This window comes from Syngnathus typhle, linkage group LG16 (genome assembly GCF_033458585.1).
Source record: "Syngnathus typhle isolate RoL2023-S1 ecotype Sweden linkage group LG16, RoL_Styp_1.0, whole genome shotgun sequence".
NCBI classification, from domain to species: domain Eukaryota; kingdom Metazoa; phylum Chordata; class Actinopteri; order Syngnathiformes; family Syngnathidae; genus Syngnathus; species Syngnathus typhle.
Window position 1 is genome coordinate 1,405,553 of NC_083753.1, and position 26,871 is coordinate 1,432,423.

Genomic DNA, 26,871 nt, shown 5'->3' on the forward strand with positions numbered 1-26,871 from the left:
AATTAAGATCTGTAACCTGTGGTGTGTCTGACCAAGCTACTTGTCTGAAAAATCACAATTGCTGAAAAGTGCTGGATCGTCTTATCACATTCCGGTCAAGAAAGGTGTGCCCCTGGGCTCACTATTGGGATCACTGTTGTTCTGCCTTTATGTAAAAAAAAATCAGCGACAATTTATTTTTAGTGCAGTTATTTTTATGATGATGATGATGATGATGATGATGATGATGATGATGATGATGATGATGATGATGATGAGGATGAGGATGATGATGATGATGTAGTCCTATGTAGCTCATCCCCTTCATTAGCACACAAATTCCTGGAGTCAACCTTGGATGTGGGTCAATACTGTGTAATGTATTTGAAACAGGGGACAACGCTACAGTAATATTAAAGAACACACTTGAACCATTCAAATGACTGAAATGCAAATAATCAATCAATTTAAGTGTTTGAGCATCATCATTGATCAGAATCTAACATTCAAACATTATAACGATTTTTGTAATCAAACTGTAACTCAAAATATTTGATCTCCACAACAAGATCTGCTTTTCTTTGGCACAAATGATACATTTCAGTGAGAAAAGTACCATTTAACCCAATTTCTTGCATTTTTTTTTTCTAGTTATGGAAATAGAAATCTATTGTGTATTTAATTGGTTATTACCCATATGCGTATGTGGACATATTTTCACACTGGTTATCTTTTATACAGAGTTGTTTCCTCCAGATTTCTGGAAATATACAGTATGATCACATCAAATTCTGTTGTACTCTGATGACTGTGCATATTTTGCCACCTCCTTGTAAAAGTCTCTCTTAAAAAGATGTTAGACTTTTTTTAGATATAGTATATAAAAGCTAATTTTGCAGTGGATTAAATTTGGCACATTTACGATGAAATGTGATGTCGTGTGAAGATTGTTAAATGTTTAAAACCCCAAATATTCATGCTAAATTTTCAAACGAAAGCACAACATCCTCCCCAATTTAGTAGTGTATCTTGATGTTATGTGCATATGCAGTAAATAAATAGTAATGTTCTTTTTACATATTGTTTTTAAAATAATTAATTTAACACTTTATTTAACAATTACATTTAAGTCAAACGTGCGAATACGGTACACGTAATTTACCTTAAGAATGCGAAGAATGATCTGATGATGAATTTCATCCACTGACAGTGTCATTTTATTTTAAAACACCAGGAGGCGCTTTGGAGCCATGAGTTGTCAACTGCTGATATGACATATATTTGTGTATTATATCGACTCGCAAAATATAGATTTAAGCGTATTGACTGACTCTAGCTTCTTAACATGGTTTAATCGATGGACAAATCACCGTGCGAAAGTGTGAAAAGTGTTAGTGTTATAGCATTGAATAATAATATAATACATATTGAATAGAATATAGAAGTGATTGTCTAACATTTAAGTTTTAAATAAAACTGTTGACACATTGATTCAAATGTAAGGTTTTATAAATTACTAGGCGACGAAGCGTTGGACCACTCCTCGCTGTCAGACGCGCTTCCGTGTTTACACTATCAGGGAAAAAAAAAAAAAAAAAAAGAGGGGAAAAGAACCACTGGTTGGGCGAATGTTTACCGAGCAAGCATTGAGTGGTGGTGAGGGAAGTGACAGTCACACTGGAGCCTCGGTGTATGATAACAACACAGGTGATCGGCTTCCAAGGTTGCATTTGACAGCGGAATGTTCACTCGACGGGGCCATGGAGACGTCAAGAAATCTACACAGAAAGTTTTGGACCCAAAGAAGGATGTTCTGACGCGGCTGAAGCACCTGCGCTCTCTGTTGGGTGAGTGAAATGACACCGTGCTTTTTTGATGCCGCATCGCCAATCGAGGCTAGGCTAGTCGGGCTAGCTCGCTGGTACCAGCCGACTGCCTTCATTCAGGCAGGCTTGCAGGCTGGCTTGCAGGCTGGCTGTCATTGTGATCACTTGACTAAGCCCGTTGACAGGCTCCGCTCATGGCCAAAGTGGCTCGACTCGCACTCTGGCATGTTTTGCACGCCGTTCTCGCGTCCGTGCATTGTGCTTGATGTAACAATAATCCATTGTGATGCAACGTGGGTGCTAGCTCCCCTGACTGCTAACGAGGCTGACGATGCTAACCAACGGTGTATCATTAGGGCATCAGTTTCCCAGAAGCCCGCTGCAACCATTGTTTCCATGTATCCCTTTGTCTTTACTAATAACATGCATTTATGTCAAATGGCCACCAATTAATTGCACGATTACACGATTCAAGTTTAAACCTAAAAGGGAGAATACCAAGTTCATCTTTATTGCCTGCAGGAACTAACATCAAGTTGCACACCTGGACATTTAACATTTGAAAATAATACTGCAAGTATATGACCAAAAGTTAAATTTGTACCTTCTAACATCTGATGAAAGAGTATTTAATTGGTTTTCCTGTCACAATACAGCCGATAGATTGACGTTTTTCAATTGTTAAATATTTTTGTTCACTGTTAATCTAAAATGGAATCATTGTCCATCACACATTTGATGACCTCTCACTGATGCCAAGTAACCAAGTAATAAAATTACTAGTGAACCAATGACAGATTATTTAAAAAAAAACTGCCTTTTTATTTTGACAAAGGGTGGAAGCATGAAATAAATCAAGATGTGTTGTTTTATATAGCATTGCATTATATTGTATAGTATATATTTGGAATATATTTAACAACAACAAATGTGAATATTTACTTTGCAAGTCAATGTGTGATTCATGTACATGCCTAAATTATGTACTTGCACCACTAAAATTTCAGTTTAAGGACCACTGATTCAAAAAATTAAGTATGCAGCCCTGTATATACTCATCATACATGAATCATTTGAATTCAATTTAATGTTATGAGTGGAGCTGGACACCTACGCAGGAAGACTGCTAACATATGGTGGGCTCGATAACACTTGCCCTTAACCCAGACACATGTGGGTCAGTGTGTACTTGGGGAAAATGTGAAGATGGAGAAAGTTGACTAGAGGGAATTATGAGCAGAATAAATGCAATTAATATCAGGGCAAGAGGTGCATTCTATTCTGGAAACTATTAAAAGTATGTGGAGATATAATTTGTATTTCTGCACAAATGTTTTGCTCTACCAGGGCACACCAATTAAAAGTTTTGGGATCTTCTTAAAAAAAACAAAAATCTGTAAGCCAAGATAAGGAACATCTATAATTCCAACAAAATTCTGGAACCGAGTTTTGTTTTTTCTGCCATTGTCCTGCACCTGTCCCGAGTTCAATGTCATGTATTGCAACCCAAAGTGGAGGTCAAAACAAAAATACTGTCTCACTTTCCATGTGTGCAGTTAAAGATAAGCTAGTCTGTTTGTCCAGCAGTTGAGTGATACAGCTTGCACGTTGCCACCGCCGCAAGTTACCACCAGTCCCACCCAACCATCACTGATTCTTCCATGTTTTTAGCAAAGGAAGGATTTCCTCCCAGTGCTGCTGGTTCCTGTGTGGACACGAAGCGCTGATGAGTGATGCTGTAATGGGCAGTACAAGGATTAAATGGCAATATAGCTGGCACTGTATTTTCTCATGTCAAAATGTTCTAATTTTGCCATCGTGTAGGAAGTGTAACAGCCAATTTCAGTGTCACAGAGGTCCAAGAAATAATAATTGTCAGAAGCAGTATTTTGAAGTCAATGCAATATTTTTTATGGTGTGTTTATTATGATGCAGGCCGCTGAGATCTAGAACAGTTGTAGTTGACACATCAGCTTTTCTTTCAGACAATCGAGAAGTGTGTTGCGATAATCAAATCTGGGAGTTACAAAGGCGTTGACGTGGATGACTTGCCTCACTGAAAGATGTAGAATGAATGAAGAATTACAGTTATTGGATGATGGAGATGGGCAGGCATGGTTGACATTGCCAAAGTGAAAATAAGTGGAGCGAATAATGTTATTGAAATGAGCTTTGAATGAAAATCCAGCATGGCCACAGACTCTTGACCTGAGGGCAAATTGCAATATTGTCAATCTGAAGGTTTAGAATATGATGGTTTTAGGAAATGCTAACCTGACTTTGTGAAGGCAATCTTTTAATAATACAGTAATCCCTCGTTTATCGCGGATAATTGGTTCCAAAAACCACCCGTAATAAGTGAAATCCGCAAAGTACGGTCACCAACAAGAAGTACTGGGCAGGCTAATGAGTTAAATAAAAATATGCTAATTCCCGATCGTGCTAACACGCAAAAACGGACTTTTAAAGGAATGTAAACGAACATTTGGAGCAATACTACATTGTCCTAAAGGTTAGACACATGTTTCCTCAATTTAGAAGTTTTATTTTGACTTTTAAATGTTTTTTTTAATTTGGGCAAAAAAAATCCGCGATGTAGTGAAGCCGCGATAAACAAAACGCGAAGTAGCGAGGGATCACTGTACTGATGTTGACGTGTTAGTTTTTCCCAATCTATACTAAGAACGGCTAACCGCAACCAGAACAAAGTATCCTTTCACCAACGCGGCTATGTCAAATTAATTCTCTTTGCAATCACTGATATCCTTCTTTGGTGTTTACTTTCCATATCAAACCATTTAGAGAAAGCAAGCAATGGGTTAAGGGCTATTTTGAGAGTGGCCCCATATTGTTTTCCTTCTCACTGAGCAGATCTGTGGGACTTGAGTGCGAAAGTGGCTGCATGTTAATTTTCTGGTCATGTCTGGTTGGATTTGGCTGAGGTTGTTAATTACAGGAGAGCAGCAAAGCTACCAGTACTTTTCTCACTGCAAGATATGAAGTCACAGGGACTGGCAAATGGTTATTCCTCAGGCTCTTTGTTGCCTCAAACTACTCGCATGCTGAGCCATTGTCATCTCATCAGTGTTGACTGTGCAGAATGAGAATGTTTATCTTAGGAAAATAGTTAGCGATACTCATCTTGGAACCGGCTGTCATCACAAAAAGATCAAGAGGTCGAGAGTGAAGGTGAATAACATTAGCCAATTTTGTAGTCGGGATCTCATAGTATTACCACTGTATTTTAGAAACATTGGAAGATGGACTCCTGCAAGAAATAAAACTATAATTTTCAAAAGAAGTTATGCATTATTAATAGTAAAACAAGAAAATAAATACAGATACTCAAAACTAAAACCATCAACTGACGTAACTCAACCTTAGCACTGAATGTTTTCATTATAATGGACGACTTAAGTCGTTCTTGGTATTTAATGAGTCAGACCTGGTCCTTCTTTCAGAATCAGCATGCACCGAATTCTTTTTTGAATTTACTCAATTTGATTTTGTCAGGTGGTTGCACAAAATAAATCAAAATGTAAATACATTACATGCACTGTTAACTTTTTAAAGCATGCTTGTGTCAATTAAGTTACCTTATGTATGCAATCCAGCAGACTAAAAATCTTTTGAATTTACTTAATTCAAACATGCACTTAGGTTGCCTGAGTGCACATTAGTCTGTAGATATTGGTTTGTAACTCAGGGTCATGTTTTCAAAGCTTGCTCTTTAATATTCAAATTAAATTATGCCATTAAAGTTTTACTTAAAACGTGTGTCGTGACGCAGTATCAACTTGCCTTGAGAGGAAATCACAACAAGGTGAAACAATAAGCGCAATACTGCCTGAAGCTCTCAACAAGGTCCTCTGTGAGGCTCAAGTGAAGGCTGAGATCACTTCTCACTCTGCCCTTTTGTGAAAGTCAACATGGACTTGAGAATAACTTCAACCTCTTATCATCTTTTTGGCTTACAATGTAGGTGTAATATAATCTCTTAAGAGTTTATTCCTCCACTTAGTGTTGGAAACAGCTGTATGGAGCAGTTCTGCTTGGCTTGGTTTGTAGCGGAAAGGAGAACTACAGTACAGAACGGTATGATGTAGTGGACAGGTGTCAAACTCAAGGCCCGGGGGCCAGATACGGCCTGCCACATCATTTTATGTGGCCCGCGAAGACAAATTGTGCATCAAATTCGTGTGTCATTACTAGAATTGCAAATTGTCTTCACTCTTAATAATATCTCTTTTTTTAAAATATTTGACCAGTTTTTACTCGTCAGATTTGAAAACGAGTTATTTGTCAGTTTGTTTTTGTAGCTTTTACTGTATATAATATGAGGTGCTCATCCATTTATTTGGGTTGACAGTCATAATGGCCGTCCGAAAGAAGCTATGACTACAATGCGGCCCGCGAAAAAAAAAGAGTTTGACACCCCTGATAGAGGGAGGGGGCTAAAAAGTTGACAAACATGAACTTCAGCCTTTATGACCTTAAAATCGACAATTACTGTAGAACAATTGATCATTCCACTTAAACATCTACGGTGGCCCTTGTTTTTTTTTTTTTCTATAATTTATTATTAATTTTACATTCGGCCACTGGTGTTTGTATTTTCAAACCACCAATATTCTGTGAGGAATATAATGAATAATAGACCGATTCGTTGTGATGGATGATGGCTGTTTGTTTTCCACAGCTCAGCAAAATCCAGTTTGTCTAGTTTCGCTTAATTTGTCAATGTGCCCTTCCAGCCTCCAACCCTCAATTGGTTGAGGCTGCCTTACTTATATCCCTTATCTTTAAACATTTGCTAATCTGCCAGAAATGAACACCATTCACACCGAACCAACAAAAAATCGTAGCGGTGACATTTTAGGGATCATGTCTTGGTAAATTACACATTAATTAAGGAGCTCAAGGAACCGCTCTGAGTTTATTCTTTAAAAGAGTCCCCTCCCTTGTCTGATTTCAACATATATTATACCCTGGAAGGATTCCTTTGCTCTCCCCTCATCTCCATTTTGGCATTAGCTTGGAGCACCTGCAGTGTCAGTAAGCACAAAGCTATTGCTAATGAGGGTTTGGATATCGTGGTGTGAGCATGACATAGCATATCAATAATGCAGGTGGTATAAATTCCTCACACTGTCAGCTTCTGGGATCGCTAAATGTGGTTGAAACCTAAAAGGTGTCAATTAAAAAAAAAAATCTTTGATTGTGTATGCTAAGTTAACATAAAATAAAATGTGGATATAGTAAGTTGATGGCTGGTGTGTAAATAGATCATTGGCTCACTCCAGCAGATGACCTTCACCCCCTCTGCAAATAAGCCCTGTGTGCACACTAGGACTGCTTGCCTGGCATATCCAGTTCAAAGGCAGTTCACGGAAAACCAACATTAAAGATGCACTCATTAGCATAATACCGCTTTGCATATAAGATGGGAAATTATTCACCACCATGTCACGGTTTGATAGTTAGCAGCAGTTAGATTTTCTAAGTTGTCATTACTCCCCACAGTGAGACTATCTTTGGTTAGCAGGGTAATGTTTGTGAGAAATGTATTTAGTTAGAGGTTGGAAAAATGTCCTAACCTTTGCACTGCTATCAGCTTGGGAGGTTTATTCTACTAAATACAGCAGCGATGATAGTTTCGTGTTTGCCTATTGCATACTATATTGCATTTAAGATTTACTCCTTTTTTTTTTTACAGATAACATTGACAAGAGTGAGCTGAAGCTATTCTTCGAGAGCAATGTTTCACAGATTTATTTTATCTTCCATGAAAATTTCATTACACTGGAAAGCAACTTAAAACAAAAAGGTGGGTTCAGCCTCTTTCTTCTTCTTCTTTCTCAAATTTACACTTTCCACTTGACCTGCATCATTTGCACAGAAATTCAACAAACCATTCCAAAAAAAACCCTTCATTTTTGTCTCATCTCCAACCAGTATGTTGTTGTAATTTTTTTTGCTAAATTATGAGAATGTAATCAAAAACATACCCTTATTGATTTTCACATTTACTCCATTATTGTATGTGATTTATTTTTCTCAGGGATCAAGTCTCAAAGGGAGGAGCTGGACTCTGTCCTCTTTATTTTTGAAGTAAGTTGTTGTTTTCTCTCACCGGTATTTCAAAACATTTCTAAAATATGTTGATGCCTCAATATTAGTTACTTAGTCCTTAAACGGTTTAAACAAATCGACTGGCTGCATTAGACGAGAGGAAGTTCTTGAGCTCAATCATTTTCCAGCTTGAGTGTGTGTGGTGGCCCTTCCCCCTATTTGACGGAGCACTCATGTTGGGCATGCAGGTTAAAGTCCTCCACCCTGTTTTTCCATTTGACTGCAAAGACAGCTCCAGTGTCCAATACAAATACTTAGCTCTCCAGTTACATTTATTCAAAGGAGAACTATCAGGGTGACACAATATAAAATTGTTATCATTATAGTATGTATGTATGTATGTACCGTAATTTTCGGACTATAAGTCGCACCGGAGTATAAGTCGCACCAGCCATAAAATGCCCAAAAAAGTGAAAAAAAACCATATATGTATACAAGTCGCTCCTGAGTATAAGTCGCCCCCCCCCCCACCCAAACTATGAAAAAAAACGTGACTTATAGTCCAAAAATTACGGTATGTAGTATGTCTTCTCTATACTCATGGAAGACGTGCTCAGGAATGCTCTTTGCTTCTGGGTAAACAATAAGGTTGTGTTGTAAATACAAAAAAAAAAATTGTCCAGAGCCTGAAATTCTGCAGACCACCTAAATTGTCCTTCAATGTTCCTTCTGCCACAACTAAATAATCTCCTCGACTGTAGGCGCGCTCACAGGTTGACCTCTGACTAAAGTGTTGATTCTCGCCTCCTGCATATGTATGCGGTCTTAAAAACAGAACTAATATTGAATGCAGCTTAACCCTCACTTGTCCCCTTTTAGTTCCTGTCTGTCGTGATTTTTTTTCATGGACGCAGAAGATTAGCATTCAACGCTGATATAGGACAATACTTCCACTACATCATTTGATCCTATGATGTGCTAAATTGAGGACATGTTCTTTACACCATATTACAGTGTCAGTCTCATTTTTTTCGCAAGCCGCATTGTAGGCATAGCTTCTTTCGGACGGCCATTATGACTGTTAACCTAAATAAATGTATGAGCACCTCATATTATATACAGTAAAAGCTACAAAACAAACTGACAAATAACTTGTTTTCAAATCAGACAAGTAAAAACTGGTCAAATATTTTAAAAATATACATATTTTATTAAAAGTGAAGACAATTTGCAATTCTAGTAATGACACACGAATTTGAGGCACAATTTGTCTTCGCGAGCCACATAAAATGATGAGGCGGGCCGTATCTGGCCCCCGGGACTTGAGTTTGACACCTTTACCTTTTGTTTTAGATGAAATGTTATATTATGGATCGCGAGGAAGCATTAAAATGATATCAGCCTCTGTACTTTGTTAATGGAGGAAGTTGGCCCTGATAAAACAGAACCATATAGTGCTGAGTCACGTACTTTAATGTAAGACCTGCTTTGAGTAGCCACTGTAGGCTGGAATTATTGTGCACATTAAGCAAGAGACAACAATTCTCTTACTCATCGTCTTGCACGTCTCCTTTACAATCTGATAGACACAATTTATCTTCCCTCTGTGTTTGCTTCACACTTATGCAGAGATTCTTTTTCTGTCATATGCAACCCCTTTTCTTGGGGCTAGCGTTGTGTGATGGGTGTCTAGAGAGTGGCAGGCATTTGTTCTAAATGTGCAACACCCACAAGTAATACCATTCATTCATAATTGACTTGTATTTCTTTTGCGCAAGACTTTAAAAGCATATTTTAGGGTATCTTGTTGCGCAGCAGGTTTTTTTTAAATGAATGAAAACCTGTTTATGACAACGCAGTCCGGCATTTATCTCCACTTACTGATTGTTGTTGTTTTTGGAGTTATTGATATTGTCAGCTAGATTAAACTTTGGCTTACTACGGTTTTGTAAATCCTTACGTGGCTTGCCTTTCCATGACGGGTGTGTAAATAGCATGAGGGTAAAGCAATGCACCACAATGAAACCCATAAAGAATAAAACAGAGAAGCACGCCACAGTAAATAAAAAGCAACATCTCTAACCCTTCATGCCGGTTTGGCCGATGGCTGTTTATTACAAAAACTTTATTTTCAGAAAGGCACATTCAATTACTGTTATCTAATCAATAGCCTACTGTTGTCCTCCCTGGTGGTAAAAAGCTTTTTTTTTTTTTTTTTTTGCTTACATTTTGTAACACTAATTCCCCCCCAAAAAGAAACATTCTGAATAAGTGGTGTAGTAAGATGAAGAGAATAATATGCGGAAAGTTACAAACTCAAAAATGTCCCATAGCTTGGGCGTGTCACCTGCACAGTGACCAGCCTCGGAATCAACAAGTTTACAGTATTCCAGTGCCACAGTTAATGTTAGCTAGTTCCACTAACTAACTTCTAGAGATCTCTATAAAAGTAAACAATTTGACATTTTGAGCTATACTTTATCTACAAATGACTTGGTGCCTCGCTAATCAAAGAGCATGCAGGAGTCTGACTAAAAGAATGCCTAAGGACAAAAGATGAAAATAGAGTAAGACTAAAAAATAAATAAGCAAATAAATTAGACTCATCAAACTGTCTGTACACGCCCGCATGAAAGTTTCTCGATAAGAACTCACAAATGGAACTCACCCTCTTACGGTCATATCTAATTATTTTTATTTCCCCTGTTTTTTGCATGCCTATCGATAAGTAAACAAGCCGGTTTCAAAAATCAGATGCGACCCTTGACCATCCCTGCTTCAGGCATTGTGGTTGACATCTAAAGTTAGCAACACTTGGAGCTGCTAATAGGCTAGCCAACAAGGGTATCATCATGATGGTAAATGTTGTATTGATTTTGTTTTTATGTTACAGTTAAAACAAAGCGATGCAAAAGGCATATGTATATTTGAACAACGTAGACACTAAATTGCACAATCAAAAGAAATACTGTGATACTCTTTGCCAGTCAGCTGTTTTTGCAGTCACAAGACAAGTCTGAGCCTCTCTGTCAGGGAACTCCAGTCTCCAATCTTGAGAAAGTCTCGTGTGTTTACACTCCCATATGCCTGTACATGACCTTATCTGCTGACTGCCTAAAAGCAGCTCGATCCTTGTGTCACGGTAAACGTGGGACATCGGGAAAAAAAAACAGGGAAGTTTGTGCATATCCATTTCCCTTGATTTTCTGTGCAGGAAATAACTGTGCCCTGACCCATCCGGATTTGACTCAGCATTCTGAATTACTCTTGTCATCTTCTCGTTGAATCTCTTGTCTGGATTGAATAGCTTTTTTTTTTTCTTCAAAATAGTTGCTAGAGCAGTCTAATGTTGTTAATTATAGAGCCAAATTACCAAATTGGCATCACTGAGTGTTCACAATTCTGTTTGCAACCATTTTGTTATTGGGAGCTTTTTACATCAAACTAGCAACCATGGATAAATATTAGGGATGCACTGGTACCACTTTTTTTCCACACTGAGTATTAGTACATACTTTTGATTGCTGGTTGTAGTCATAGTTCATAGGGGATTTAAATGAATCATTAAGATTTTAAAAGAAAAGCATAATAATTTTTCGATCACTATCAACATTGCTTAACCTGATTGCCGGTATTTAGTGAATTAATACCATACAATTAATTAATTGATTATCTTGTATATCCAGCCTTTAAACGATATCTGAATTATCTTCGTGCTGAGCGAGCTTTTATTGACATTTGTGTTTCAGTTTTCTGTTCAATGCCTCCTTGTTTCCATTGTCTACAAAAAGGGAAATTATGATGATGATACAGATAACATTGAGATGCTGCGGCACAAGCGGAACTGAACTCTGTAGAGAAGCGAGGCATAGGCATAAGTTTAATTGTGTGGCTATGCTTTCATCTAGTGGTTGGAAATGAGAATGCACTCTACTTCTGATTTTATTTTTGCGCTTCATCTGCTGTTTTTGTTTTAGCGTCATAAGCTTTTCCAAACTCATAATTATAAAAGAGAACATTGTGCTAATATGTGTTGATATTAGTAATTTTTAAGAAATACTTTTTTCCAACTTTTTTCTAAATTGAAAAGTTTGTTGTATTATCAATATATGTTGAAGAATTGCGAATGAGCTGTCGTTCTAAGAAACCGTGTTTGTCAAAAAGCCCTCGTGAACCACCTCTAAGAGAAGTATATTCTGCACCATGTTCAGGTCCTGCAGCTAGAAACCTAAGCGCGGATCATGTAAATGTGCTAAGGCTGTAGTTGCAGCACAGTAATGCTCCCATTTTTATGCTGGCGTATGGCTGCAGATTATAGTAACTCTGCCAACCTTCAGTACAGAGGAGTCTGCCTTCGCCTTGAATCCGCCACTAAATTCCTCATTGGTAGGAAGCACCATTTCGGCTCCACGGGGAGTCTTTCGGCGCCAGCTTCTTCATCTCGTTCCAACTCTCCTTTTCTGATGCTCTGTACGTGAGAGAAAAGGCTGTGTTATTGTGTCTGCGAGTGTGCACACACATCCACATTGGGGAAGGCTTAACCATGCTACCCTGCTGGGTTACATACAGCCTCGGATAATATGCCTGCCATCCCAAGTGAGGCCAACATAGATCTAAATAATCCCACACCGGATCCATAGTGAGGTGCGGCTATACGTCTTTCAGTATCTCGCCTGCCACTGATAATGAAAGGGATTTAGTCCAGAGGACAAGAAGGGAAAGTTAAAGATGAAGGATGACATGAAAAGGAAGTTGTTGACAAACCAAATCAATCACAAACCATGAGCGATCTCTTGACTTGCAATCAGTGGTAAAATAATCAAAGGTATGTTAACATAAAAATAATAAAAGATGTACGTCAAGGTTAATTACGCGCACATTCATATAGACATGCAGTAATCAAGCAATGGTAATTGATATCATTCTTTTTTTTTTTGGAGAATGAAATCATTTTTTTTTTTTAAATATTGCTTCCATTCATATTCATAACCTCACCACCAACCATATTGATTGCTGCAATGCTCTTCATAGACTATCATTATTTTTATTTTCTCTGTATTTTGTGGTCTTTGTTCTCCATGTTAAATCACCTTTTATTGTTTTTGTTATTTGTACGCGTTATGATTACCATTATTAGTATAGTCGTAATAGTAGCTAAAATAAATAGTTATCTCAGTTCATGCATTTCTAACTGTAGGCAATGATGGTTTGTTTTTGCAGAGGCTCTCTTTAATATTTAAAAGCAATTTGGCTCCGTTGTGCCCTGTGTAGCTCTTCCCTTAGAGTTTGCTTGACAAATCGTTCCGTGCCTAAAGAATCACTGTTAATTGGTTAGATTGTTTCATGAGTGTTTCATGAATTATCGTCGTTGCGTTCAAGTGTTTGAAAAATATTTATTTAGCTCATGGCTAACTTCACATCATTTGTTTTCAACAGAAAATCCTGCAATTTCTGCCGGAGAAAATTTACAACCGGTGGCAGTTTCACAGTATAGGTATGTGCCACTAATTTTTTTCCCCACAAATGAATTGTCAGATGTTTTTTGTTGCGGCTATGTATATCATTCAGATTTATATTTTTTATCACTATGCTCCCGCAGCATCCGAGATGTCTGATTTTGCACAACAAAGACAAATTAATTACTCATAAATGCGTTTTATATTACATCACAGCTGCTATCGTCCTTGCCCTAAAGTTGTCTAGACTAGAACTCGTTCAATCATTGACCCATTAAATCAAAGAAATCATGACAGTCACCTTAAACCTTATTCTTTATCCTGAACACAATTTCACGGAGGTAAATTCTTGGCCCTGTATGTCAGTCTGCATTTATTTTGAGAGCATGCCCCAAGGCTCTCTCATTCAAACACTCAATGCGGGTCATTTTGCAATCAAAGCTTGTCTTATTTGATTGCACGAGACAGCTTCGTGTCACTGCCAACAAATGTTCACTTTTATCTGCAAAATGTGACATCCCTGAAATTCTCCCAAGACCCCCATCAAGGTCAATCTGCCTTGATAGAGATGTCGCCCATAGCTGCCCACTTGTGTTTGTTATAAATGTCTGTAGGTATTGACATTATCAGGTGTGCTTACCATTTGCTGCTTTTTTTTTTCCAGGTTCTATTCTGAAAAAGCTACTACACACTGGAAATTCTTTCAAGGTGACAATAAAAAAGAAATTAAAAAAAGACCTCCGCTGATGTCGCTTGATATTGTTATACAGTTGAGCCTCGTTTTTCGACCACAATCCGTTCCAGAAGGCTGTTCGAGAAGTGAATCGTTCGAATTCCGAATCATGTTTTTCCATTATAAATAATGGAAAAAAAAAAAATCCGTTCCAACCAAAGAAAAATTTGTGGCAGATCCGCCGCTGAAATTTAGAAAATAGTTTTAATGTCCTGATGTACTTTCCAAAATTTAAGTGGACCTCAGTGCGCAGGGATCATAATTTGGTCCGATCGCGCAACCGCAGCGCGCCGAGCGTTCACTGTCACATGCTTTAAGAGCGTCTTTGTGTTTTAGGATGGCTTTACTGCTCCCACTTGCTTCCTTTGGAGGCATGATTAGAGTTGATGCAATCCTCAGAGTAACGAGAATGTAATAACGAACGGAGTCACTTGGCATGCGGGTCCTCTCAGCTCATCTCGCGAGGTTCGACAACCGAATTTCGTCCGACATCCGAAGAGAAAAAAAAAACTCAAATTTTTTGTTCGAATACCGATTTGTTCGAGAAGCGGGACGTTCGAAAACCGAGGCTCCACTGTATTTGTTTCTGACACAACTAATTCCACTGTTTTATGTGCTCTATGGCCATCCTCACATTTTTATTTTGCTTATACTCACTCTGTCCACGCTGGCTCCTCTTTTGCATCTTCTTTTTTTGCATAGATCCGATGTGACGGTATCCGTCTCTTCCTGCTGTGGCTGCAAGCCTTGAGGGACAATTGTGCTGAAGAGCAGTTCCTTATCTATGCCTGTCTGGTGCCGGGTTTCCCTGCAGTGCCCTCATCCAGGGGGCCTCGCACCCTTGACACCATCATTTACAACCCATACTCCAACCCACCCGACGGTAAGCAAGAAAAGGACACTTTTTTTTCCCCAGCTACTTCTTGCTTTAAACTGGAGCATGGTGTTTCTCTGTGTGAGTAGCTAAGGTGGTGCCTGAAGAAATCACCCCGCTTGTTCCAGCTGTGGCAGGCGAGAAGGTAGCAGATGACCAGACTTGTTACATCCTCGAAACTCTGCTCAAGTTCATGGTTATCCAGGTAATTGATACTGTCGCAAGGGAAATGGCACAAGTCGCCATTTGACCACATCTCATCCAAAGTGAATAGATTTTTGCCAGAAGGTATTATTGATGATTGCTAAAATCGTTTTCAATCTTGATTTATGTGTAAACACCCCAACTGCAATAATCTGATTTTGTGCGGGTGACATCGGGAGCATTTTCTTCAAGTGGTATTTCTTCTAGTTTGCAATTGGTGATAATAACGAGAAAACAAACATGGCAATTGTTATGTGTGTACAGTGTGAATGCAATCATTCCGTTTCCACCAAGACAGCATTATGATTTCTTTGCAAGCGTTAGTCTTTTATGTAGCACACAATAAGCGAAGACCGACTGAATGACTGTCAGTCTGACCTTGTCAGTCTTTGTTCGGTCTAAACCTGCCAGGCATCCAGTTTAGAGTGGAGAAACAAAGAAAACCAGGAGACGGGCTTCAGGTTTCTCTTCAGCCTGTTCAAGAAGTACTACCTTCCACATCTATTCCCCTCCTTCACCAAATTCACAAATCTCTACAAGCCTTTGTTAGGTAAAGCGGTGTTTATTACATCTAGCGAATATGTCATTACTGTCTTCTGTATGGCGGCATGAGAAGTTGTGGATTCAAATCCGGGTTCTATTTTTTTTTTTCTTAGAGCTCCCTCATCTTCGACCAAAACCCTTGTACGTGCCAGTGACAAGGAACAACGAGAGCACCTTCTGCACTAGAGACCAGTATCTGGCTCCCCGTGTAGCTTTCATCACCTGGCTGGTCACCTTTTTCCTCAAGAAGAAGTATATCAGCAGCACTGCAACAGCGCAGAATACAAAGAATGGCCCTGAAGTCCTTCCGAAACTCATCCAGGTGGGAATTGCGCAACTGTGAATGTTGGCTCTGCGATTGTTGTCGTCGTCATTTTACAAGCACTCTAAAGTGCCTTTATACTGTGTTCATATTACTCCATAGACCAGGAAGTACAGTGATCCCTCGCTACTTTGCGTTTCGTTTATCGCGGCTTCACGACATCGCGGATTATTTTTCCAAATTAAAAAAAATCATTTAAAAGTCAAAATAAAACTTCTAAATTGAGGAAACGTGTCTAACCTTTAGGACAATGTAGTATCGCTCCAAATGTTCGTTTACATTTCTTTAGAAGTCCGTTTTCGCGTCACCGCTCTTCGCAGATTTCACTTATCGCGGCTGGTTTTTGGAACCAATTATCCGCAATAAACAAGGGATCACTGTAGTCTGTTAACTAGTAAATATTGGGAAAAGAGTTCTCAGATGATCCCACTTGACCATTTAATTTGTAAATCGGCAAGAATAAACTTGTCAGGTGGACAGTATGTATACAGCAGGTTATGTACTGTATCTGACAATTATGGCGTATTCAGACTGTCACTGCAGGCGGTAGCAGCCAGGAAAAAGAAAAGGACAAGACTTCCGATGGGGACACAAACGGGCCCACGGGAGAGCCTGACAAGAGCCACTCCAACAGCAGCACACTGTCAAATCGACGGTCCAGTGATTCCAGTTTATGTAGCATTGAGGAGGAGCACCAGTATGTCTATGACATGGTGCATGCCATCTTACTATCTACCAGGGACAATGTGAATTTTGTCAACGAGGTCTTCCACCAGGTATTCATAGCACTCTTCCTTAGCCTAGAATTAAACGGATTCTGTTGCCCTCTGCTGGCCGTTTGTTGCATAGCTCCTTCTAGCTAACGCAATTAAGCAGCAACGTGACAAATGGTGTTCTCCTTTCCTAAGGCTTTCCTGTTACCTTCCTGCGAGGCATCGGCAACAAGGAAGGTGATCAAAGTGTACCGAACGTGGATACTGCAGGAGAAGCCCGGCTTCATGACAGAGCCAGACAAAACTGCACAAGAAGATGAAGTGGATGATAGCACTGAACAGATACTCAGCACAGAGAATAATAATATGCAAGCACAGGTATTGGCATACATATTTTGAAAATTGGAATACATTTTGGAAAGGATTTTGATCTTTGTAGAGAATTTGACTGTCCGTTTCTTTTAACAGATACTTGAGCGTCACGGCCATAAGCGATCGTCAAGTTGGGGAAGGACCTATTCTTTCAGCAGCGCAATCAGTCGAGGTTTTCTCACGGAGGAGAAGAACAGGGATATCAAGGCGGGCATTCAACCCACACTACAAGTCTGTTTTGTTTTGCATCACTTCGATCATGTCTATCGCTGTACTAGATTACTGTATTCATACGTCTCTACAATTGTAGGTGTTTCTGACAAACTCTTCAAATGTGTTCCTCCTTGAGCCCTGCCATGATGTACCCAAGCTCCTGGAGAATCAGGTAGAGGTGTGCAAGTGTGTCCTGAGCATCTACCGACATATGATCATGGAACACACAATGGACACACAGACCTGGTCAGTATATATTTTGTTGCCTACTTGACATATTTCTTTCTTTTTTTTTTTTTTTTTTTCTTTCACTCCACTTGTATTCTTTTTCATTGTCTGCAGGGAGCAGATGTTGCAGGTCCTACTGAGGATTACCGAAGCGGTGATGAAGAGGCCATCAGAAAACCAAAGAAAAGACAGTTTTGCTGAAAGTTTAGCATCCATCCTTTTTCGGGTATGTCTGCCCTCCAATGTTTTAATATTTTTGTTTGTTTGTTTGTTTATTTTTTTATTTTTTTATTTATTTATATTTATATATTTCTTTAGTAGGTCAGGAAAACAAAAGCAAAGTTATCTCATGACATTACAAACTTCTTTTGTGACATTTATTTTGCGTCTAGTGTTTGAAGTGTATCTTTGTTCTTATGTTGCGTTCAGACCATCATTGTGGCGTGGGTGCGTGCCAACCTGTGTGTGTACATCTCTCGGGAGCTGTGGGATGAGCTGCTTACAGTGCTGTCCTCTCTGACTTACTGGGAGGAGCTGGTGATAGAATGGGCCAGCATCATGGACTCCTTGACGGCTGTTCTGGCCCGTACCGTTTACGGCCTTGACATGGCCAACCTGCCTCTGGATAAACTCAGTGAACAGAAGGAGAAGAGGCAGCGAGCACGTGGTGAGGAACATAGCAAAAAAAAAAAAACGAATTCAATGAGGACATTTATTGAAAACTGATGATTAGCAAAAAAAATATTGAAACGGATAAATGTTCCTTTTTTACAGGAGTGATTCAGGACTCTCAGAAAGCAGCTGCAGTGGCTCGTTCCTTTTCACTAAGTTGGAGGAACCAGGGAGAAGTGGCTGGGACTGGAGTTCAGGAGCCAATGAGGATTCGCTCTGCCACCACCTCAGGTGCTCCTGGTGTGGAGAAGGCCCGCAACATTGTGCGACAGAAAGCTTCTGGTAGGGGCATTTTATGATTACAAATTTGTTTGTGTAAAATAAAACATGATCCACATTTAAGTAAAGCTGAGGACATACTAGATTTTCTTTCTATTTTCTTGATCCGCTGCCCTTTCTGTAAGAAGCCAATGCTCCTAAGCTTGCTTCTAATGATCTCAAATGCATTGACCGTGTTGAGTTCTATGTGACAGGTCCACGTATACACCAGCCCAGGTGCTACTGAAAGGCCAAACACCAATAACAGAAAGCTCCAACAGATGGCCCCTATTGTCCCCCTTCCCCCTCCACATGTCATCGCACACTGACTCCATTTCCATGTCTTGACAGTATGTCAAAGGCTGGCTTAGGGCGCCCATTGTTACAAGCTCAGTCCAGACACAGCAATGACCCTTATCTGACGGTGATGTGGCAGGCTAATTATAAGTTGACTCGTTAAAATGCATGTCTCGTATGTATGAATTTTTGGTCTAGACTGAATCTCAATGGGAAAGATAAAAGAGAGACAATACCACTTCTTTTGCGCAATTATCCCTAATGCTCTAAAATGACGAGCTCAGTGAACAAGGAGCAGCATTTCAGCCTGAAGGGAAAAAGTCCTTAAAGTGTGTCTGTGCCTTTGTGTGTGCGTTTGTATGTCCCGATAATTCTGTATATAAAACACAACTGCTTCCAATCTTTCTCCCTTGTTTGGGCCTAATTGGATTTCTCCCCCAGTGACTTCAAAGACCCCATCAGTGCTTCTCTCCACTCCTCCAAAGAAGGTCTACACTTAATTGCGTGACAGTTTTGGATAGTTTCAATAAGTGTAAATAATGCTCATTAATATGCATTCAGAGCAAACAGTGGCGAGCTATAGCAGACACAATGCTTCTCCTGCTGAAAAGGAGGAATTAAAGTGTATTGAAAGAGATAATAGCATTGTCCCAATTTCATTGCTCACATTGAAATTAGGCTTGAAGTGTCTTATCACTGACAATTGTCAAAAATTGGCAGTATTCAAATACAAACTCCAAATGACTTTGCATGAACTTTAGAGTATTACAATCATGATCAAGGGGTCTTTAATAAACATATTCATCGTGGTCCCCCCCCCCCCCCACATGCTGTACTCTACTATTTTTAAATGTATTCTCTTTATTCCTTCCTGTTTTTCACAATCTGTTCTCTCTTTCGCTGATGGAAGCTAAACGAAGCCAGTCCATCAGCAACTGTGTTCACCTATGCGAGGCTTTGCCCACTGCTAAAAGCGTTCCTACGCTGCTCCACACTGTGAGCTCTTTCTTGCCCGGTATCTCTTCTGGTAACTCTGCTTGCTCTCAAAGACTTTCAGGTAAAGTGCTTTTGGAGAGGTGAATGTGCTGTATCTGTGTGCTTGCGGCCTCCGCCCTTCCTATATCATTCACCTGTCGTCCCATCACAAACTGTCTTCTGTACATGGTGCAGAGGGTTTTCCACAAATTCTCCTGTGGAGGAAAAACTTGGACTTGTGTCTCCATTACCGCTGCATGTGTGCATGCAAGTTTGCTCGTTATTGTCATATTTCTGGATTTGTATACAGATTAATTGAACGTGTGATCGTGGCCTTATATTGTGTTCTTTTGCCCCTTTTGAGCAGATGTAGAGGAATGTCAACTGTCAGAATGTGGGGAAGAATTAGGAGGAGGAGAGAGCCCGCTCCCACGTAGTAGCAGCACCTCCGACATTACGCAACAACTTTCAGACACATTACAAGGTACAGTGCTGTGAAAAAGTAATTATTTCACTATGACAGCACAAGTAGATACAAATCTTTTTCTCAATTTATCTCACACCCGACTCTCCAGCCCAGAAGAGAGAGCCCTCACCTACTTCCTGTGGTTCTGATAGCGGAACATCCGAGAGACGAGAGGGCAATGAACTGCCAGTTGTGAGAAAGCTATTTGTAAATTTGGTCTAGAAGCAGACTGAATGATAAATTGTTGATATTTTCTTCTGCTTGTAGATCCTGATCCGCCATAGCAGCAGTCCACCTGAGACAGAAAATATAGCTGAGGGGTACCATCACTACACAAGGGCAAAGCTCAGAGAGAAAAGTTAGAATCAAGTCCTTCCTGTATAAATCGAACGTTTACCTTAATTACAAAATTCTCATTATGTTCTATTTTCTGTACAACATCCCGTTACCTTCCTTTCCCAGGTGAAAGTATTAGCAGCGAGACGTCAAATGGCTACTTGAATGAAGCCGAGGTCACCTGGCAGGTTTTTGACGAGGAAGCTGACAATCAGTCCACCCAGTCAGCCCACATGGACGTGACCTCTGACCCGCAGAGCCGGGGGAGTCTGCTGCTGAGTCACCATGAGGCTCTAGCAGGTGACAAATCACATACCGTGCAAGCTCATCCACATTCATGAATTTAGGACTTGTTAGGGAGGTGGATCTAGTACAACCGGTTTTCCCTTCCTTATAAATATTTAGGTGAGTATTTTTGTAGCATGAATGGATGATCAAGTAAAGACAGTCAGTGAGACGCCTCCCTGACCCTTCCACACGTACGCACTGTTGTGACTTTTGTTTGTGATCATCATGACGTTGTCTTTGTCATTCTTCTCCCCTCCCCAAACCCATTTTTTATTCCTGTCCCTTGTTCATAGGTCCTGAGTGTACTCTGTCTCCCCACTCTTCACCCTCACCCCAACACCACAACCACTACCACTATCCTCCGAACCCCCTTGCCTCCCCAGCCCTCGTGGTGCACACCGAGTGCCCGCAGGATTGCCCCCTGGACGACAGCATTCATCAGTCTGTCTTACATATGCCACACCACTTGGGTACTGCTCCATAGCTGCTACTCATGCGCTCCGATTTTTTTTAGCCTCAACCTTGACTTTACATTTTTATCTATATAGTATATCTATTAAATCTATATATTTGCACTTTTGTTGCTTCACTGGATTTCAACTATGAATCTCTCTATCAGTTTAAACTTGACCCAGCAATTTTCTGTTTCCCGCCATCTAATCACTCTCTCTTTGTCATTGCTCTTTTGCCCACTAAATGGCGCTGTCTTCCTACAAATCCACAATTTGGCTGTTGCATGTGACCATGTATGTTTTCCATAAGTATTGTTAGAACACAAGGACAAGGATTTAATCAACTAGTGGCATGATAATCCTTCGATTGCAAATTTCGACAAATGTACTGGATTGCAAATTGCTTCTATAAATCTTATCCAGCACTTATTGATTAAATTCTATGTCTCATTGAAAAACATTTTGACTCATTCTGGGACAGTCACGGCAACAAATCCGGTTGCTGACAAAATGAAATTATTTATCAAATCCAAACTTTCATGTTTCCGCTCTGCTTTTCAACCATGCAGACAGCAGCGAGTGTCTGACTGATGATGTCAGCATAATTGCGGGAGGGACCCTGACGGGCTGGCATGCTGATTCAGCCTTTGTCCTATGGAGGAGAATTTTGGGTATCCTTGGAGATGTCAACAACATAAGATGCCCCAAAATTCATGCCCAAGTGTTTTCACATCTTTATGAACTGTGGCAAAAACTTGCTAAGGTAAACCAAACTTTCATGTCATTCAAAATACAGAACACACTACCATTTCTTCCCAAAATGACTTTGGTTGTTTTAACTGCTCGCTGTTACATTTGTGCTTCCAGATTCGAGATAACCTTGGTATCAGTGTGGACAACCAGTCTTCTCCTCCCCAACCTGTATTCATTCCTCCCCTTCGTATGCTCGCCTCCTGGCTCTTCAGGGTACCAACAACACACGTAACCTCTGACAACAGCATTTAACATTACTCCTAATGGAAAAAATATGAATCACTCTGTTTTGGGTTTACAAAACAGATTCACCAGCAGTGCAATTGAATGCCGTCCGATACGATAATAGTACTTGTTGGTACCCTTGTATAGTGCATTTTGAAAAAGCACCGTTTTATCCTTGAACAAATGAGACAAAAATTCTGGACATTCTGGAGCACAATGCGCTGCTTAGTATCAGAAAGCTCAAGCTCAGTCGCAGGTCCTGTTTTTTTGTTTTTTTGTTGTTGTTGAAGAGTAACCCAGAAGAGACAGATAAAAATCCAAAATGGCGACGAACAAAGCACTGAACTATGCTGCTGTCGTCTTTTAAAGAATTAAGGCTATCAAATTTTGTCCAGGCCCGCAATAATTCTTTTTAAACAATTTAAACAATGATTAGTTCATTTTAGGCATATTTGTGTTCATGACTTTTGGTCACCAACATTTTTGTCCACACGTAGTCATTCTAATTTTTATAAAGGCACATTATTTGATACAGCTCTTGTACTGTATTTACCTATGTCTATTTTAATTTACAATTTTGTAATTTGACAAAGACTGGAAATTGTCAGCTATGGTGAATTCAAACAAGAAAAAAAAAAATGACGCAAGTGTGAAAAGTATAAGTGATTTGACTGGTGCATATTTTTCTCAATACCGTTTTCTTACCACACAGGCCACCATGCTACCAGCGGAATACAAAGCCGGCAAACTGCAGGCCTATAAATTGATCTGTGAGATGATGACCAGACACCAGGATGTCCTCCCAAACGCTGACTTCCTGGTGCATCTCTACTACGTCATGCACAAAGGCTTCACAAGCAATGATCAGGTATGACCAGCAGGTAGCACCACTGTAACAGCGTTTCATTTCATTTTCACGCTTGACTGCACCATTAACTCCCAAAAGGTCTTTTTGTATCGTTTCTGGAAAACATTAGTAAACATTTACCAATAATGCCAAATTGACACTAACTAATCATTATGTTTCAGAAATTGTCATTTTCTATGTACTGTACACACTGAACAAAATATAAATGGAAAAGCGGCGCTTGTTTTTTGATCATTATCTGAACTCAAGGTTTTAAGCTTCGTGTGCCAACTGCACTCTTCCTCAAAACCTGCAAGATTATGCGGTGTGATAAAACTACAATAGAGCAGCGTTTCACTGTGGGCAGACCAAGACAGATTTTTGCAATATTTTGTCACGTCTAATCACCATCTTGTGAGATGTCCAAATTATCTTAGCACTTAATTACATATTTTGTTTGAGCTTTTGTGTTCATTGGAAAAGTCTTAATTATTTGAGAACAGCTCTTGAAAAACGGGAGAAAAACAGAAAGGTGATGCATTTGTATTTTTTTTATTCAGAGTATAGCATAAAAATGGTGACTGTTAGTCTTTTTTCATCCAGCATCAGTTTCTGACCTCACACATTTCCACAATCACACCCTTGCAGTGTGACCAATTAAACCTGCAAAGTGGGTCTATATTGTTCATTCCATTTCAGCCCATGTTAGCGTAACGGCCAGGTGTCGTAATACCTTTTCCACATTGTCTACTGAAGATTAATTTAGGGAGGATGCAGATACTTGCACAGTGTCTTCTCTTTTAATATGTTAAATAATTGCCTGCCCACCAGCTGTGTTAAAGAATTCTGCCGTGTTTTGGCATCTTCCGGTCTTCCTTTAGTCGCACCCTTCATCATATTTAAATCTGGCCTAGCTCCACTCCCTCCAGACGATGCAGAGCGGAGATGAATGAAGCCCCCGCCACGCCCCCCCCCCCAAACAAAGAACGGGATAAAAGTGTGGATAGGGGGTATTTGGGATACAAATATGTGTGTGCGTGTGTAGTTGCCCTTCTGGCTGGGTTTCTATTGCACCTTGGCAGTGCGACAAGCTTATTAGAATGTTTTCAATATCGTTCAATAATGTTTTGAGCCCCTGCCGCGTATTCGTGATTAATTAAGGATTGACGTCTGTCGCGCTCCGTTAGACTGACAAGTCGGCCGGAGGCCCAGAGTGGGCTGGCCTTGGTGTGTGTGTGCGCGTGGTGGTGGGGGGGGGTGTTGTCTGTGAAGGAGCGGGAGGACAGCCAGGGGATCGTAGTGTAGAGTGGAGCAATGAGGGGGGCACGCTGAGGAACAAGGCAACATTCTCCCGCTTTTGTTACAGCTCTGTATAATGCGTCAGGGGGCCAGTGCCAGGCTGGCCACCGAGGCATGCTCAAATTGGCCAGAGAAAAGAGTCCTCACACCACACAATAGAGGACAGCCGCACGCCTGCTTAACATAAGAAAGTGGCTCTTACTCAACCCCTCCTCCTCTCTCTCCTTGCTAAGCCACCCTTCCCCACCCAAAAAGAGCGAGGAAAAAAAAAAAAAAAGAGTAGATTTTGATGCCCATATAAATTATATATACTTTTAAGAGTCAGCTTATCCGTGCATTTGTTCTAGATAGCTTTTAAAATAACAGCCTGAAATGACTTAAGGTCACGCTGGCTTATTTAGATCATTCGATATCATTTATTTAATATAGGCTATTGTCTTTTTTAGCTTTTGCACAGATAAAAGCCACATGATGAGATAATCTGTTGGAAAATACTCCGGAGATGATTGGGGAAGAATCCCAGTCCAAGTGATCACCATTAAATTCAGTTAAGCTTAGAGTAAAATGACAGTTCCCTTGAAGGGATTGTCCCTTCAACTGACAAGAGGCACAAGGTCATGGCCATTGTCCTTATAGTTTGTCCTACTCTGCTCTCATAAAGACAGGACATGCCATGACAGCGGTAATCCATCCATGAGGTCAACTTTCCGCTCTGCAGCATGTTAGGTAATAAAAGTAGCTGCTTCCCAACTTGGTACAGGCACATCTTTTTGACACTTGAACATTCCATTCCTTTTTTTATCAATTTATTTATTCAACGAAACCCAGAAATATCCATGTTTAGTGCATGAGACAAATAATTGTGTTTATGGGTGACGTAATGGCAAAGTGCACCCTGTCACCCCAGAAGCCGGCAGGTGGACAGGGTGTGCTGTTTTGGAAATGAGGTCAAATGAAAAGGTCTGAGGTGGCTCCATTCAGAGATACATTAATGCTTCCTTTGTTGATACGTGGGACCATTTCTTCCGAGCCACACAGGCCTCAGATCCATGTCAATACACTCCTCAAATTTAGCTACCAGGAAACACTTTGCATTCTCCATTTGTGTCCTCCTTTTAAAATGCTCATTTCAGGCAATCAAGCAACAGTTTGTTGCTCACTAATTACCTCTGACTGCACTGCACATTATGTTTCAGAGGTCAATTACCAACAAAATGAGGGGAAAATGGACCCTCAAGCTCTCCCCCGCCAATTTTCTACATGCAGTCTGTCTTGTTGGATCCACTTCCTGCATATTACCTTTGTGTTTATTCTTGTTCTTTTCATTCTGTATTTGTCAAAGCTCTGGGTTATAGGTGAAGATAGAAAGGTAGTACGGCAATCCAAGAGAGTGGGGATTTTTTTTTGTTTTTTTTTTGTGTGTTTGCTGAGTTGCCCTGTTGGTCAGGTAGAAACAAGCTGATGTTTGAACTGTGGGGATTTGCACAGGTTTATAGCCAAGAAGGCAGGTGTTTTGAGGCTGGACCTTGCTTTTGTACACACACATGCATGAGTGAGTAGAAGATAAGAGAGAGCGATACATACTCATACGTAGTAGATGTCTTGACCACAATCCTATTTCAAGATAGAAACATGTCCTATATTGCTGTTGCATGTTTGGTCTTAATCCAACTGCCAGTGAGTTGCAGGTAGCTCATAAAAATAAATACCATGTCTCCAGCTTTAATTACTGGTTTTGCTGTCTGTGTACATAAATGCGATTCAAAATGGTTGTGATCTTTTGTTTCCTTATTTTCCTCTCTGGCAATCCAGCTGTCTCTCTTTTATCGCTGGCTGTTTTCGTCAACCTTTTTTTGCTGTTGTAAATTTGGTATCCCGTCGAGTGCCTTGCTGTCCTCAACACACTTGAAATGCTTACCTGTTCTTGGACATTGTGGCCCATTTACTGTCCTAGTAACCCTCCAACCAAAAGTGTGTGTCCACCTAAAATGCACAAAGGTTCTTTAATTGCAATTCTGCGCCCTTGTTTTTCTAGTTTGTTTTGCAAAGTTGAATGAAAAGAAAAGAGAACAGTTGCGGCCCTAGTAAGCATGTCCCTATTCCACCTTTTTTGGAATGCATTGGAAAAAATAAAATGTTATCAGTTTGAAAATTTGAACAAAAATCGTCATTTTTGAAGCACTAGACTTAAAAAAACTGCAGTGAAAGCGTTCAATGTTCAAACCTGGATGTCTATATGACAGGGGGTGCTTTTGCGACTTTGGTGAGACACCATGTAGCTGCCGACGCATCCCTGACCGAGCCAGTATGAATCTTGACTCAATCAAGCCGTTTTACCACAATATTGACATCATTGGAAGAATATTTTCGTATTCAATTTAATATCGTTTGAAAATGATTTTTATATCATTGCTGTGATTTTTACATTCTACTCAATGTCCCAATTTGTACCTATAAATTAATTCAGT

General features: G+C 40.0%; 1 protein-coding gene across 4 annotated transcripts in view; it reads left to right on the forward strand.

Annotated features, from left to right (window-relative positions):
- The first annotated feature begins 1,560 nt into the window (after positions 1–1,560).
- ralgapa2 (Ral GTPase activating protein catalytic subunit alpha 2) overlaps positions 1,561–26,871 on the forward strand; it is a 67,547-nt gene continuing 42,236 nt past the window's right edge. For 3 of the 4 annotated variants that reach the window (XM_061300873.1, XM_061300874.1, XM_061300876.1), the window contains exons 1-24: positions 1,561–1,826; positions 7,522–7,632; positions 7,867–7,916; positions 13,314–13,371; positions 13,998–14,041; positions 14,769–14,949; positions 15,030–15,145; positions 15,556–15,694; positions 15,801–16,009; positions 16,540–16,785; positions 16,918–17,100; positions 17,191–17,325; positions 17,405–17,553; positions 17,650–17,761; positions 17,965–18,202; positions 18,310–18,489; positions 20,105–20,221; positions 20,313–20,395; positions 20,471–20,561; positions 20,666–20,839; positions 21,121–21,297; positions 21,849–22,042; positions 22,147–22,245; positions 22,970–23,125. In XM_061300873.1, the coding sequence (XP_061156857.1) occupies positions 1,721–1,826; positions 7,522–7,632; positions 7,867–7,916; positions 13,314–13,371; positions 13,998–14,041; positions 14,769–14,949; positions 15,030–15,145; positions 15,556–15,694; positions 15,801–16,009; positions 16,540–16,785; positions 16,918–17,100; positions 17,191–17,325; positions 17,405–17,553; positions 17,650–17,761; positions 17,965–18,202; positions 18,310–18,489; positions 20,105–20,221; positions 20,313–20,395; positions 20,471–20,561; positions 20,666–20,839; positions 21,121–21,297; positions 21,849–22,042; positions 22,147–22,245; positions 22,970–23,125 (3,348 nt within the window). In that variant the 5' untranslated portion in view covers positions 1,561–1,720. The remainder of the gene's footprint in view (positions 1,827–7,521; positions 7,633–7,866; positions 7,917–13,313; positions 13,372–13,997; positions 14,042–14,768; positions 14,950–15,029; positions 15,146–15,555; positions 15,695–15,800; positions 16,010–16,539; positions 16,786–16,917; positions 17,101–17,190; positions 17,326–17,404; positions 17,554–17,649; positions 17,762–17,964; positions 18,203–18,309; positions 18,490–20,104; positions 20,222–20,312; positions 20,396–20,470; positions 20,562–20,665; positions 20,840–21,120; positions 21,298–21,848; positions 22,043–22,146; positions 22,246–22,969; positions 23,126–26,871) is intronic. The other variant, XM_061300875.1, reaches the window with a different exon arrangement.